Here is a 15,567-nt window from a genome sequence, read left to right on the forward strand (position 1 = left end):
AAAACATGCAAAAATTTGCCTTTCACGACCAAAATTGGAGGGATCAGGAACCGTGTTGGGAAAATGAGAGCATGTTCCCCAGCCCCCTCCACTGCAGCCGTTGCATTGCAACGATGTCAGCCACGTGACAGTGCGGGCTCCAATTCTCATTGCTGTTTAAGTTGAGATTAATCTCCGCTGAGTGTTTCCTCAATATCCCTGTTGATGTCGTCCGCGTCAGGTTCAGATGTCAGCAGCTCAGGACGGAGCCAGAGGTGAAGCTCCTCAATGGCTGTCATCAAGCATCACCAGGTGTCCCCGGCCGTCAGGAACAGCAGCCTACCCCGACCCGGCACGGCCTCCCGCGATCTCGGGGTCTCTCCCCAGCACCACTCGGAGGCAGCCGTCCCTCTTATCGGCCATCTTGCTGCATCCTGCATCCTCGCGACGCCCCGCTTGTCCGGGGCAGGCTGCATGCGTCAGCCACGAGTGGGCCGGGAGCTCCGTGGGAAGGGCGATCCCGACCGGGTACCCAGGACGTATGCACGGGTTAAAGCCCGACGGTTGGCCCCCCAAGCGCATGCGGGTCTGCTCCACAGTTAACCATTTTCCTTTATCCCATAGCCCTGAAATGATCATTTCTGGTCGAGAGGGCTCTAATCCACCCCCCACCCCAAAAAAAAACAAACCACTCGGAGGACGCGGTGTTGGGAGCGGCTCACCCCACCGGCCTCCTGTGTCCAGTAGGTCCAATGTCAAGGTACTTTGGGAACGCGACGCTCTAGAAATAAGCTGTGGTAAATCAACAAGTGAACTGGGAATAAACTCGTGTGCATGTTGATACCGACACGTGCGGTGGACCTCAGGAGTGGAACGCTGTGCCCGTCTTGCACAGCGGCTGTGACCGCGGGCTTTCCACGGCATTCGCAGCACAGGCAAACATTTGACAGGGAGCCCGCATCAGAAACATTGTGGGTCGGAGCAGGTTGAATGTTCTCGTCTGCGAAGTCATGCCGTTCGGCCAAACCAACTGACCGCATGAAATGTGATTCAAGAATACCTGCTTAAACGGCGCGTTCCACATTTTAATGTTTTTTAAACATAAATAGCCACATTGAAGATCATTCGGTGTATTTCAGAGCCCTGCCCCTCTTAAGACCGAAACCATTCTAGTTTGTGAGCTTCACGCCCGCGAGGATAAAAATACTATTTTAAGGAGAGTATTTCAAGGTCATCTTCGTATTTATGACGTCATGATATTTCACATCATAGATCTCCAATTATAACAGCCGTCAATTGGCCCTCAATCAATGTTGTGCAGGCACGATGACCTAATTAAACAATGAAGTATCGAGGAGTATATATACTAAACAGGGAAAGTGTGTTGTCTAGAGCTGTATTTTCTACTTAAAAGTGCATCAATAGTTATAGGTGAGCTTGTTTATCATATTTGATGCTTCCTCCAACGATGTGAAACATGGAAACAAATTTGAAGCGTTCCCTTTAATTCGTGCTGCACGAAATGCGAAAGGCGTCGCCGGCTCGCCAGGTCCCATATGATCATCTTCAGAGAGCGCTGAACTGTGGATTTCATGGCGCGGGTGTGTACTGTATTGACAATATTGACCTACCTATGGTTCGGTGACCCCGGTCAGTGTGCCCATGCAGTTCCAGCTATCGACGTCGATAACCTTGGCCTACGCGATCCCTCGCAGGCGCTGCTCAGTCCAGCAGGCCGGTGTTCTTCCGGGAACTGCTGCACTGGCGTCCGCAGTGAGGCGTCAATAACCACCAGTGCCCCCCCCCCCCCCCCGAGCGCCCGTACCGCCGTGCGATGATTCTGGGAACACCTGCCGCCGAGCCAGGGGCGGCACCGCCTCCGCCAGCTGTTTTTCCGCCCGCGGCAGACCCCCCTCCACCCCCACCCCCACCTCCGCGTGTTTTCCTAACAACCTCGGCTCCGGCTACCGGGCGACGCGAAATCAGATCCGCGCGTCCGTCGCCAAGCCTGGAAAACGCCGCCGAGGATTTTCCCGGCTCGCCGGACGCGCCGCAGGCGGCCGGTGACGTCACACGTGTGTGACGTCAGCTCCTCAGCGGGCCGAAAACAGGCGGGCCGCGGCCGCGGCGGCGCAGTCGAAGACAGGCTGGGCGGAGTGCGGGTAGTGCTGCCGCCGCGCTGTGAACCGAGTCAAGCACGCCCGAGATCTTCGCAGCTGCGACTCGCGACTGACTCCGGAGACGACATGGAGACCGCTCGTATCCTGGTGGTGAGTTGGATCACCAGGGACGGATCCAGCCTCGATTCGGAGGAGCGGGGAGGGCGAGTGGTGAATGTTGCGCGCACCCTCTTCAAGCAAAAACAATCATCTACTGCGCCACAAGCTGAGGTGACATTGATGCACTCAGCCTGGTGCATGCGTGTGGCGATTCAGTGGAGGCCAACCTGCGCTGCGTTTTAACTGAAAACCTTTGTCTTGGGTATCTTGGGAATATTAAAACCTCAACTCGTCATTACAATTCCTGAATTCTTGACACGTTGGCTCTTTACACGCTGAAATTAGAAACGACTTCTCACCGACCTGGGCAGGGCTTGGGCTGCTTCGGTTCCGATTGCCGAGGCTCATGCTCTGAAATTGTTGGCGCCATTTCGCCTCCACGCCGAGCATTTTCATGCATTTTTACATGCATTTTCTTGACATCTGGTGCTGAGCCAGTTACTCTAAAACCAAGCTTTTTAAGAGTTTTACGAGAGTTACCGTCCTTTGTCTCTTCGTGGGGCATGGCTTCCCTCCTTTGCCTCGCCTGGCTCTGCCACTGGAGCCGCCGAGGGTGGGCCTGCAAGATCAGCCGTTTACATCGCACAGGCTCCAGCGGCGTATGTGACCGGTGGCTGTTGCCGGGTCTGGTGACCTTGCACCGCGCCGTGGCGGGCTCCGCTGGGAACGGTGCTGAAAAGTTGGCATCTTTTATGGTTGATGGCCATGTTTGGAGGAATGCCTGGCATCCTAACGTCACACCAGCCCTCATGGCTGCACGGTTTATTTCGACATGATTTTGTGAGGAGCTTGCCTGTTCTACTGGCGTCATGGGGGGCCCGCCACTGTACGGTCTCGCACTGGGTGCTCTCCTGTACCGTCCCGGCTAAGTGCCCTCCTGTGCCGTTTCCCGCTGGATGCTGCTCTGTACCGGCCTGCGCTGGGCGCTCTTATACCATGGCAACGGTGTGCGAGAGCCGGTGACGGGTCAGTCCGGGCCGCCGGGGTCGGGTCAGGTCAGACCGTCAGGGCAAAGACCAGCTGACAGAACAGAGTCAGAAGTCGGCGCGGCATACGACTGCAGGCACGAGACGCGAGCAGCTTCGCTTCGTTTATTATGACTATATGCGTTACGTCAAGGTCGTGAAAAAAGGCAAGGGATGGCACGCTTTCCCTCGCACAGTTAACTGTCACGGAAGCTCCGATCAGCGAAGAGAGCCGCCGCCCAGCCCCTGACGTCATCAACTGCGAGCTGCTGTCCGCGCAGCCGAATATGATGTGACCGGGCTGGCATGACGCCGACCTCAGCAGGAGGGAGGAGAGGGTCGCGTCCCCCGCTGACCGTGGAGCACTGAGACGGTGTCGTATCTGGCAGGGGCGCGTTCAGGAGCTGCACCCGGGCGGCCGGTGGTTATCGCCGTGTTCTGTGTGGCAGTCACCAGCAGTGGCGGCGGGTTCGTTGCCATGACAACCAGAGACCGGCAGGAAGCTTTAAGTCACGGGGACGGGGATGCAGGAAAACGAAGACGTAAGGCTCATGCCACACCCACGTTTGAAAAAGAGAACATGAACTCTGAGCTAATGCATGGAAATAGTGGAATTTAAAATGGTTAAGCCATCTATCTTTTTTTCTTCAAAAACCATCGGCTGTTGGGACGCGCTTGCATCTATGACTGCGGCAGCGCTGGCTGCCACCGTCCCCTCGCCTCGGACGGGAGCTCCGACAAACCCACGGGCCGGCTCGTGACGCCTTATCCGGCTTTGGCCGGTGATACCGTGCCCCATCCCGCTCTGCTGAATATGTGGATGAGAATTTAAGCGGAGTGGAATGCCCACTGGGAATTCTAATGCCAGTGCTTTTGGCATTCCATCCATCCTGCGGCCTTCGCGTTGGCAATGCTGGAACTCCGGGATATCCGCGGATTGAACACAATGATGTGGACTACACGGTGTGATGAAATCACGCCGGAACCAAAGTTATGTGGTTGGTGATGTACATTTGGCACTGTTGGCTGCATTGGTACCAAAGTTAGGCTCATCTCGATAATTAATTCCAAGCCATCAATTCCTGAAAATCCACGCCAACAAAAGATACCATGCTTTAAGAAACGGTCGCCAATCATGGCTCTTTTAATGAAAAACACAATGTAGAACGGGAGGTGACTGGATGCTCATTCATTTGGGCACCGTTTCCCCTGCGGCACACAATAGATTACCGCTGTCCCGTGTGCTTAACTCCATAGCAATCATGGTTTGTGCTTTTTCCTTCCTCATTTCAGCTTTGTTATTTCAGGACGGGCGTTGAGAACAGACACTTTTATGATGTGGTTTAAGAAGCACGTAGCCAATGACAGCAAATAACATTACATATACATATCACGCATGAAATGTGTGTTGCATTACGTTCACTGTCTTTGCGACTGCTGTTCTTGTGCCATTTTGCAGGACTTCCCCCACCCCATCAAGAAAAAAACTCTGTCAAGGCCTCGGAAAAATCAGTTCTTTTGAAGCCATTATTTCCATTTTGCTTTGGGTAAATGTGATTGAAAGACAAAGTGCCGGGGCTCGTTGGCTCAAAAGCTGTTCGAACGTTTCGATCTCTCTCTCTCTCTCGGTCTCTCGGTCTCTCTTTCTCCATCGTATCTACGTCATTCCACGAGACAGCAATGTTATCAAACTCTTTTTAAATAGCTTTCGGAGTCTGTTCTTCATAAACAGTTCCACAGTGAGTCTCCAGCCCCAGGAAGCGTTTAAGCTGGAGCTGCCCGGAGTGTAGTCAATAGCCAATCACAGTTGATTTTCAGTCAGGCACTGCCATAGGTCAGCCCGGCAGAGACGTCCCCCGCCTGGCCCATCTGCTGCCTTGCGATGCGCCTCAGACGATGCTTCTTGTGCTTTTAGATTGCTCCTTAATCTATAATAGGCGAAGGTCAGTTCCAGTCGCTCAGCTGGTTAGAGAATCTGTCCCCTATTCACTCGCCCGTGGCGGGTGGGTTCGAGTCGCCTCAAGCGCTTGCTATTTGCCCTTGACTGAGGAGGTCAGCAGCCGGTGGCAGCGGCTGATTGGAAGGTCAGGGACGGATAGTGCCGACCAGTGCACGCGGCGCCGCGCTAGACGAAAGTCGCGGTATTCTGCGTTGACCAGGAACTTCACAGTCGGATGGTGGGGCCAGGGCTCACGCAATAACCATGGCTAATGCTTGTTCATGATGAACTTCTCGAACAAAACCAAACAAGTGGAGCGCCATGCCGAGGAACGAGTGACGTCCACTTCGTTTAGAACCGGGATCACAGCCTGGCAGCCTCGAGGCTTGGCGGTCCGCCTCAGCCCTTGGCCTGATGCGTCACTTGCTCATGTTTTCTGTCTCGCCGGCTCAAGGCTCTGACCAGGCCCCGGGCGCCGCGCAGCCCCCGCGGACCAGGACACGCTACCTCCCGGGCGCCGCGCAGCCCCCGCGGACCGGGACGCGCTACCTCCCGGGCGCACGAACCAGTCCGCTTTAGTGGGCGCTAAAACTGACCTCGCAGCCTACAGTATGGTAACCATCAATGCTTGCAGATTATGAAACGGCCGTGACGTTCAAAGTTGAACGCTGCCCAGCTTAAAATAGTGTCATTTACTACGACTGCCTCAGGAATGCCAGCCAATCGGTCCCCCGCGTCTCTTTGCTGAGGCCACTCGCGCCTCTTTACAGCCTCAGTCTTCCGCACGCCTCCGCACGCGCCCGTGCCCTCCATGCTGGACAAAAGCCCTCCATGCCTTAAAAAGCCTCCTCGCTGCGAATGTGGCACCACGTGCCGGCTCATTCCTGTGAAGTTTACGATTGCGAGACCCTGTGACGTCACGGTAATCCATGCTGACGTCACGCTCGCAGCGCAGACCCCGGGGCAGCGGAGCTGGCACAGAACATAAGCGAAGCCGGCCGCCGAAGCTGCTGTCCTGCTGGAACACCGACCCATCTGAAGTCATGACGTCCGCGCTCGTAGCCCAGAACGTTTGTATCTGCCTCAAAATCGGTTCCGGCTTAATAAGTCCCTGTCGTCAGGCTCGTAATATGCTACTCGCGGTTCAGTTGACGCATTAGGCACAACGCATCAATAATAAACACCTTGTCATTGCTGGCAAGCTGCCGACCCCCCGCAAGTATCTGCTCCTCGATGACGTCACGGAAGCCTCATGCGATTGTCGGCGCTCGGCGGCCGTTTGGCGGTCGCGGCGGGCGGTGCCGGCTCTGCGTAGTTGGTGGTGGCGTGCGACACGCTCCGTCGTCACCGATGACGTCACTCGGGGTCTGCTGTCTCCCCGGCGCCCCGGGGCGGTCCCGGCGGCCAGGGCTCGGCGGTCGGCGCTCCGGGGCGGTCCCGGCGGCCAGGGCTCGGTGGCCGGCGCCCCGGGGCGGTCCCGGCGGCCAGGGCTCGGCGGCCGGCGCCCCGGCGGCCAGGGCTCAGCGGCCGGCGCCCCGGAGGCCAGGGCTCGGCGGTTGGCGCCCCGGGGCGGTCCCGGCGGCCAGAGCTCGGCTCTCCATAAAGTTCCCGCCACAGTTGTCGCGTTCAGAGAGCACATGTGGGTTTTAAAGATGAAAAACGGGCTCAAACTCACCCCGGTTGGAAATACGAGTAAACCGGCACGTTATGGTTACAGCGCCGAGGGTTATGCCAGGAGAGGTTAATTGCCACCTCTAGACTATTCCGTCGTGCCGTCAGGTCTGCACACTGTGGAAGAATTATGCAGACTCACGGCATAAACAATAGTAGCTGTTCTTGCAGTCCAACCGGGGAAGTTTCATACCAGCACGTAACGGTGCTTTGGTCGTCGATTACCAAAAATAATTGTTTCCGATCCGTTGTCATTGCGATTATTTCCCCATATAAACGACCGTAAACTTGGAAATGCTAAAGCAAGCTCGCCGCACTCGCTACCACCGAATCCGTGCGCCATGTGTCCTAAGGGTACGCTGCAGAATACCATAACTTTTTACGTTAACACACTGAATAATTGCACTAGGTCTTAACGACTCTTGTCACATTATTGAAGGTTGCTGGATTGTCGCACCGATGGGCGTTGTCCATCTTAACCATGGTCTACAGATGATCAGGACCCGTCATCGATAAATTTCGATGCCAGCAGCATCGGCAACAGTTCGGATGACTCCCCAACCCCCTGGACAGTCATCCAGCATGATCGCTTCACGGAACACGACCGGCCGGGTACGGACGTGAAGTAATGTTTTCGAGTCATACATGCTGCGCTTTACGGTCGTAGTGTGCCAGGCGGACTTTCATGACCCCACATCTTGAGAGTATTTAACGACGACAGGTTTACGTAACTCTTATGACAAGGGACGTGGCAGCACCCACGCCACCTGCGGTGGAGGATACCGGACCACAGGGGGTACACGCTCCGCTTCTGGACATCACATTCCGCATTATATTCCACATTCCACCTCCGGGGTATAAGCGTCTTTGTTCACTGGTGGCGAACCGCACACCGGCCTGGATCCCGTTTGCTCGCTGCGGGGGAGGGGGAGGAGGGGGCACTGGACTCACGAAAGGTCACGGTCGTTCCCCGGTGCCGGGCCGGCAGCCGAAGCCGAATGACACATGTGAACCGTTACAATAACGGATCACCGCCGGCATGGAACTCCTCAGCAGCGTGCCTGGTACTGGAAAGTGTGGGCTGAAGGCAGCTGGTTAATGCCAGCCGGCAGGTGTGCCATTCGCGTGTTGGACTGGGGTGATTTGCCATGCTATTTCGCTTGACAAATGAACGGTTTCGAATCAACGCTACTGGGCAATCGTGTGGAGCCGTCGCTATGATCCCCTGTGAACACAGACCGTGAACAAAACCGCAGTTTTGTTCACGGTCTGTGAACCCCTGTGAACAAAACCGCAGTTTTGTTCACGGTCTGTGAACCCCTGTGAACAAAACCGCAGTTTTGCGTCATTGGAAGCGGCCACGGGAAAATGTTGCTGTTTTATGGAGCCGGAAGCATTACCGAGCGCAGTGGGCAGCGGCGTGCTTTGATTTTGCCTTTGGATGTCTGAGAGGTTCCAGCGCTTCGAACCGAGTGCACCCCGTGGCCTCCATTATGTCCCGGTATTTACCATACATAGTTAGCCGACCTTAGCGCGAGGGCGCGGGACAGGCGCCGCCTCGCGGCCCCAGCAACTGCCCGTCTCGTGAAGACCCGATGACCGGCAGCCTGCTAGTGCCTGTTTACCGTATAAAGTGCCGTGCCATCCAATGCAAAGACATCAGTTTTGTAGTCCGCGCCATTTTCCATGCCATCTCACCCTTGCAATGACCGAGAACCGGAGGCCGAGTCTCAACAAGACGTCCAGTCTGGCGGGTTTGTTTGACGTTCTCCAAGTACCAAACTCGTACGCTAATGCTGTTTGCCAATCGTACACAGACCACAGCCCCTTTGGGAGCGGGCATGCCGCGATAACCCTTTCAGCTAGACTTGTGTAAATATGCCTCACATGGAACAGGTTTGTATTACAGCAACGAGCGAAATCTGCTCGATTTTCAGGGTCTCTACCGCAGGGCTTTCCTTGTTACCGCGTCATTTACATTTGGTGTTAATAATGCACAGCCCTAAGCAGACATTTGGCATCGGCCCCGCATCTGCGCATTTTCCGGTCATATTTCCTCACGATGGCTCGTGGGAGCACCAGAAGGTGGCGGGCCTCAGATTCCGGGCCGCAACTGATCAGTTGGTCTCGCCATCTGAGACCCCGGCCTGCACGCGTGCAGGGACTGGTGGCGAACAAACAGTAGCATGTGATCATTTGTGAACGGCCAGCTGTGAATTTATTAGCGCTTGTGAACGTTTGTTTGTGAACAGACAGTTAGATAGCTTATCTGATATAGCGCAACACATATATCTGCTGTAAATGATGAATGTCAATAATTTGTAAACAATCTGTAGTAAATGGTCAGCTGAGAAAAGTCAGCTATGAGAGGCCGGCTGTGAACGGTCAGCTGTGAGAGGTGAGCCGTGAGAGGTGAGCTATGAAAGGTGAACTGTGAGAGATGAGCTGTGAGAGGTGAGCTGTGAGAGGTGAGCTATGAGAGGTGAGCTGCGAGAGGTGAGCTGTGAGAGGTCAGATGTGAAAGGTCAGCTGTGAGAGGTCAGATATGAGAGGTCAGCTGTGAGATCAGATGTGAATGTCTGATCATGAATCTGACCTTGTCGCGCCCTGCTTGTGTGAAGCCATGTTGTTTTTTACTTACATGTGTTTTTTATTCCGCTCATTTACTGTTATTATTTTCGAAGCGCCTAGTGTTAGCTGAATGTACGCCATTTGCACTTGCTTTGTGCTCTTTCTTCATGCTATCAGGACTAAAGTTTTTTGTTGTAAACGAGCTGGTTTACCAGCTATAGTTGTAAGCTAGCACACACGAACTAAATGCAAGTCAAACTCCCCATGTGTTACACAAATCCACGAATTTGCAATTAAATTTGCAACCCCGGGTGGAGCCGCGAGCTGTCGCACTCGTACTGGGGCGTTTTATGTTACAAAGAAGGCGAAAGGACCTCCGGCCTCCGGAACGTGCAGAAGACTTACTAAGTTTTTCTGACGCATCGACTCCGTCTAAGCCGCGTTTATAATACTATTTCACTGCGCACAGTCTTATGGATAACGCTCGGGACAAATAATCCCGCTGCTCCCCAGAACAGCCGCCGTCCCCGGAGGCCTGCTTCTCCTTGCTATTCCACGAAGCGGGCTGGTTAGGCTAGTCTTCGGCCTACTGTATGTTTATTTAGAATTCTCGGGGCGCCTTCCAAACAGCGGGTCGTTTAGTACTGCCTGCACGTGTTTTGCGAATGCCATCTAACCACCACCAACAGAGACACCAAGCAAGTGATCAGCCATACGCGAACCAGAGCAAATCACGAAGGGAACCGCCGAAAAGTGGCGCTTTCCTCGTCGTCTGTCATGCATTTAAAATTGCATCTTCGGTTTTGAATTGCAGCACAGTTCACTGTGCTGCGTACACCGCGCCCTGTGCCCTGTGCCCTGTGCCGTACTGTGACGGCTGAGGCAGGTCATTTGGACATTGCCGGTCGCAGGGATCTGACCCGGTGGCCAAAACCTCCGCTTGCTAGGCCCCGGCACTGGCCGGTGGCGGTGGTGACCTCTGCCGTCTCGGACCGCTCGCCTGTGAGCTGCTCGCGGTATGCTGCTGGTACCCGATGAACAACATATGCTCCGTTTTCAGATGGTGGGATGTCTGGCGGTGATGATGTGTGGGAGCACCCAAGCAGCCAGCATCATCTTTCCAACAACAAGTGAGCAACAGCCTTTCACAACGCTCTGGTGCGAAGTAAAAGGCGTGCATAACACCCGTATCCGTTGCTTCATGCAAATCAAACTTGTTGTGTAGTGAAAGCTCCTTGGACTGAAATGCTTCCAACATAGTGAAATACTCCCCGAAGTATATGCTGGGTATGTGCAGTCCACGCTCCAAGTGCGCGGTCCAAGCAGCGCTGTCGTGTTGCTGTAAGCCACGTGCTGAATTGCTTAAGTTACGTGCTTAATTTGCAGATATGTCTAGCCAGAGGCGCACCATTTAAATCATGTTTTAACTTCCCGAAACAATAACCGCTGCAACACAAACCGTCTTAGCGTTATGAAATGTTCAAAACATTCAGCGGCTAGTGGTTCTTCAAAATTCTAAGTTATGCTTGCTAGCAATATAGACACGACTTATCTACGTGAAGCATATTCAGATGCATCATATTTGTCAGAATGCAGCGGGCATCATTTTTCTCTTCGTTAAATGCATTTTTCTCACAGCTAAACGGGCAGCTTCGACCCTGACCTTTCCTTGCTTGTCGGAAATAATGAATTACAGTCATCGCGGCGTTCGAATCCCCGCCGTCTAACTGTGCTGCCTTTGGACGCGTCCGCCCGCAGGCCGGAACGCCAGCAGGACCAGGCTGCCACAGCTTGTTTTCACCGAAGAGCCAGCATGCATCCGCCGATCCGAGTTCGGCATGTGCGAAACAATCGACGAGGAGTACCCGACGTGAGTGAGCCAGACACAGCGCGGTCGTAACTCCGCCAGGACGGACGCGCTCCGTCTGTGACCGGTCCGTCTCGATCCGTCACCGGTCCGTCTCGATCCGCCTCGGTCCGTCCCGACCCGTCCCGATCTGTCCCGATCTGTCCCGATCCGTCCCAACCCGTCCCGATCCGTCGCGATCCGTCCCGGTTCTCCCATCCGTCCCGATCCGTCTCGATCCGTCCCGAGCCGTCCCGACCCGTCCCGATCTGTCCCGATCTGTCCCGATCTGTCCCGATCCGTCCCGATCCGTCCCGGTCTGTCCCGACCCGTCCCGATCCGTCTCGATCCGTCCCGGTTCTCCCATCCGTTCCAATCCGTCTCGATCCGTCCCGATCCGCCCCGGTCCGTCCTGACCCGTCCCGATCCGTCCCGGTTCTCCCATCCGTGCCAATCCGTCCCGATCCGTCCCGGTTCGTCCCGACCCGTCCCGATCCGTCCCGGTCGGCTTTTGCTGCTAAACGCTGTCCGATCTGGCCTGCTGCCGGTGGCAGCCGCCACATGAAAGGCTAAAAGTGACGTCAGAAGCCAGGAGGTACCGTGCCGAGCATGATAGCACATTAAGCTAACACCGTCAAATGCTGCCGCTGATCTCGATTTGCACGGTTGCATGATGTGGTCACAGCTCACGCAACAAGCATTGCTTAATGGGGCTTTGATCCCACTGATCCATGCAATCCAAAGGTTCGGACCGCATCTGAAGAAAAAATGAAAAGGTCCGTGCCACAGTGCATTGAGCTGCTATCTCGGAGCTAAGCTCAGGGTCTGGCTTATTGCGAGATCTCGATGAAATCCTTGTGCGCCGGCTGCCAACTGGTCTTCGCTGACTTTATTCGCACTGACGGTCGCCAGCGATCGGTAAGAAACAGACGGTCTGTGCTGTGCTTGTGGTATGCCCACCAGGATCCGTACCTCTGTCCAGTCCACGGAACTTTCCTATTTTGTAATACCATTCGCTATTGGTCGCTACTGAACTGTTACTTTTCGGACTGTCACTTCGCTGCAAGACCGCTGATCTGCGTGGTCGGCCAACGCAGCGAGAAACACATGCAAAATACATTGGAATAGCTGGTGCTAGCTGTGACGCGCCTTGTCCACTGAAAGAACGTGCGCGATGGTGCTCGCTGTGACGCGCCGTGTCCACTGACAGAACGTGCGCGATGGTGCTTGCTGTGACGCGCCGTGTCCACTGACAGAACGTGCGCGATGGTGCTCGTTGTAAAGTGCCGTGTCCACTGACAGAACGTGCGCGGTGTTGTTCACAGTGAGATCATAAAGGAGGCGCTGGCACAGAGCAACAACGCGCCGGTCGCCGAGCTGGCCAGCGGAGACGACACGCTTGTGGTGAGTACGCAGCCTCCACGTGCCAGGGGTTCGAATCCCATAGAAGGACACTCTCACTGCCCTCCCGGTGTATTCCGTGGGTGACTCCCCAGCCACTGAGACAATACCTACTTCCATTAAATAGTAAACCGTCCGCTGCTCCGGTCCTGCATAGCGTTACAACTCGCCTCCGCCGTGAACAAGTTGGGCGGCGGTGGGCCACGGCAGCCGCGTACAGGCGGTGAGCTGGCTGTCCTGCTGTCGGTGCCGCCCAGCAGTGAGCAGGCTGTCCTGCTGTCGGTACCGCCCAGCGGTGAGCTGGCTGTCCTGCTGTCGGTGCCGGCCAGCGGTGAGCAGGCTGTCCTGCTGTCGGTGCCGCCCAGCGGTGAGCAGGCTGTCCTGCTGTCGGTGCCGGCCAGCGGTGAGCAGGCTGTCCTGCTGTTGGTGCCGGCCAGCGGTGAGCAGGCTGCATTGCTGTCGGTGCCGCCCAGCGGTGAGCAGGCTGTCCTGCTGTCGGTGCCGCCCAGCGGTGAGCAGACTGCATTGCTGTCGGTGCCGCCCAGCGGTGAGCAGGCTGTCCTGCTGTCGGTGCCGCCCAGCGGTGAGCAGGCTGTCCTGCTGTCGGTGCCGGCCAGCGGTGAGCAGGCTGCATTGCTGTCGGTGCCGCACCCTCGAGCCTCAGTCGTCATCACCAGCACCTTCGCCCGACCGCGCCGCACATCGGGATCTTGCGTTGCCTGTGACCTGGCACATCGTGCTATGGTCAGCTGATGTCGAGCGGGTGCCCCATCTGGAGGAGCTTGTCGTCCCCGCCGGCGCCCGGCGCCTCTGCAGGAGGGGGTCTATCGGCCCCACCGGCGCCCGGCGCCTCTGTTGACGGGGCTTGTCAGCGACAGCCGTCTGTGACGCGGCCACGGAATCAGAGCGGCGCGACAGGCCGGCAGAGTATAACACCGCGGACGGGATATCAACCCGAGAGGTCCGGATAGGAGGCGGCATGCGCAGTCCACTGGCAGCGCCCCTGCACCGAGGGGCGAACGCCCGGCGAGTCGCTGCGACCTTGTCCTAGATCTGCGCGGCTCGAACGGCGCGGCGTGACCCGGCGTGCCGGCGCTGCACGACGAGGCTGCGACGGAGCCGAGCACGGGCCCTCCGCGCCGCCAGCACCGGCGCTATAGAGCGAGACTGCGACAGAGCTGCGCACGAGCCTGCCGCGCTGCCAGCACCGGCGCTATAGAGCGAGGCTGCTACAGAGCCGCGCACGGGCCTGCCGCGCCGCCAGCACCGGCCGGCTGCGACAGAGCCGAGCGCGGGTCTGCCGCGCCGCCAGCACCGGCCGGCTGCGACAGAGTCGAGCGCGGGTCTGCCGCGCCGCCAGCACCGGCCGGCTGCGACAGAGCCGCGCACGATCCTGCCGCGCCGCCAGCACCGGCCGGCTGCGACAGAGCCGCGCACGGGCCTGCCGCGCCGCCAGCACCGGCCGACTGCGACAGAGTCGCGCGCGAGCCTGCCACGCCGCCAGCACCGGCCGGCTGCTACGGCGCGCATTCGACGTTTCGGGACAAGGTCACACAGCAGATGCCAATGAGATCAGGGCACTGCGAGCTGCAGCCGTGCGTTGGCCGGTGATAAAGTGACATTGGCCGGTGACATTGGCCGGTGATAAAGTGACACCGACACAGGGACGCGACCAACCAGGAGCGATTGACACCAGCAACAGACACTTGAAGCTCTGATTGCTATTGTTCAACCTTGCCTGACGTGGGTATCAACCACCTCCTCTCAAAAGACCCTGAACTTCGCTCCCGGACCATGCCTGTCTCGTCACAACGTAGACGTATCTATACCGCAGAGATTCTAGGCGTGTCTGTTCCCTTGGAATTCGAGCCAGATGTTTTTGTACTGACCGGGCTATGTAGGCACAGATGTGCACCTATGAGGAGCACGAGAGTTTGTGTGAGGGGGACGGGCTGCATTTGGATTGGTTCCCTCCACGTTATGCTCTACGCTCGGAAAAAAACTTGTTTCAACCACTGGGGAGGGGCTCAAGCTTCCTGAGCCCCCTTGCAACAGCTCCTTCGCCTACGTGCATACGTATATACGTGCACAGTACGCGAAGGCGCGTGTCAACTCCCCGCAAGGTGTATATTAACTCCCCACAAGGTGTGTATCGAAGGTGTGTTTTGACTCCCGTAGCGCCCGCTCAACGCTGACATCTTATGACAGCCGCTGAGGAGCTCCGCACAGCCCGGCGATAACTGACCGCTAGTTAGGACTGTGACGGTCAGCTGACAGTCCGTGACAGACTGTGACGGTCAGCTGACAGTCCGTGACAGACTGTGACGGTCATCTGACAGTCCGTGACAGGCTGTGAAGGTCAGGTCAGCTGACAGTCTGTGACAGGCTGGGACGGTCAGCTGACAGTCCGTGGCAGGCTTTGACGGTCAGCTGACAGTCTGTGACAGGATGTGACGGTCTACTGACAGTCCATGACGCGCTGTGACGGTCAGCGCTGACTGTCTGTGACAGGCTGCGACGGTCAGCGCTGACAGTCTGTGACAGGCTGTGACAGGCTGTGACGGTCAGCGCTGACGGCCTGCGACGGTCAGCGCTGACGGTCTGTGGCAGGCTGTAATGACTGTCCTGCTGGGCAGCCTGTCCACGTCACTCACCACTATCGAGCCCTCCGCCTGCACAGCTCAGTCGTGTACACCTAACGCCCGCGTGAGGCAGTGCGTTGCTGGTCGTTGCTGGTCGCCGCTGGCCGCCGCTGGTCACTGCTGGCCGGCGCGCCACGCCAGTGATCCGGGCCCCGGTGCCGTGCGGGGGACCGGTTCGGCGGCGGCCGCTCGAGCCCCCAAGATCCGGTTTGATTCGATTTGATTCGATGTTTATTTTTGATTATGGACATTGGGCAGTACGTAATATGATGAA

The 15,567-nt window shown here is 56.8% G+C and overlaps 1 protein-coding gene across 1 annotated transcript in view; it reads left to right on the top strand.

The window, feature by feature from the left end:
• The first annotated feature begins 2,122 nt into the window (after positions 1 to 2,122).
• LOC119101368 (uncharacterized) overlaps positions 2,123 to 15,567 on the top strand; it is a 29,333-nt gene continuing 15,888 nt past the window's right edge. The window contains exons 1-4 of the mRNA XM_037224735.1: positions 2,123 to 2,249; positions 10,465 to 10,534; positions 11,163 to 11,274; positions 12,576 to 12,654. Coding sequence (XP_037080630.1) covers positions 2,226 to 2,249; positions 10,465 to 10,534; positions 11,163 to 11,274; positions 12,576 to 12,654 — 285 coding nt within the window. The 5' untranslated portion in view covers positions 2,123 to 2,225. The remainder of the gene's footprint in view (positions 2,250 to 10,464; positions 10,535 to 11,162; positions 11,275 to 12,575; positions 12,655 to 15,567) is intronic.

Source organism: Pollicipes pollicipes, unplaced genomic scaffold, assembly GCF_011947565.3.
Source record: "Pollicipes pollicipes isolate AB1234 unplaced genomic scaffold, Ppol_2.1 Scaffold_1600;HRSCAF=1878_pilon_pilon_pilon, whole genome shotgun sequence".
Classification (NCBI taxonomy): domain Eukaryota; kingdom Metazoa; phylum Arthropoda; class Thecostraca; order Pollicipedomorpha; family Pollicipedidae; genus Pollicipes; species Pollicipes pollicipes.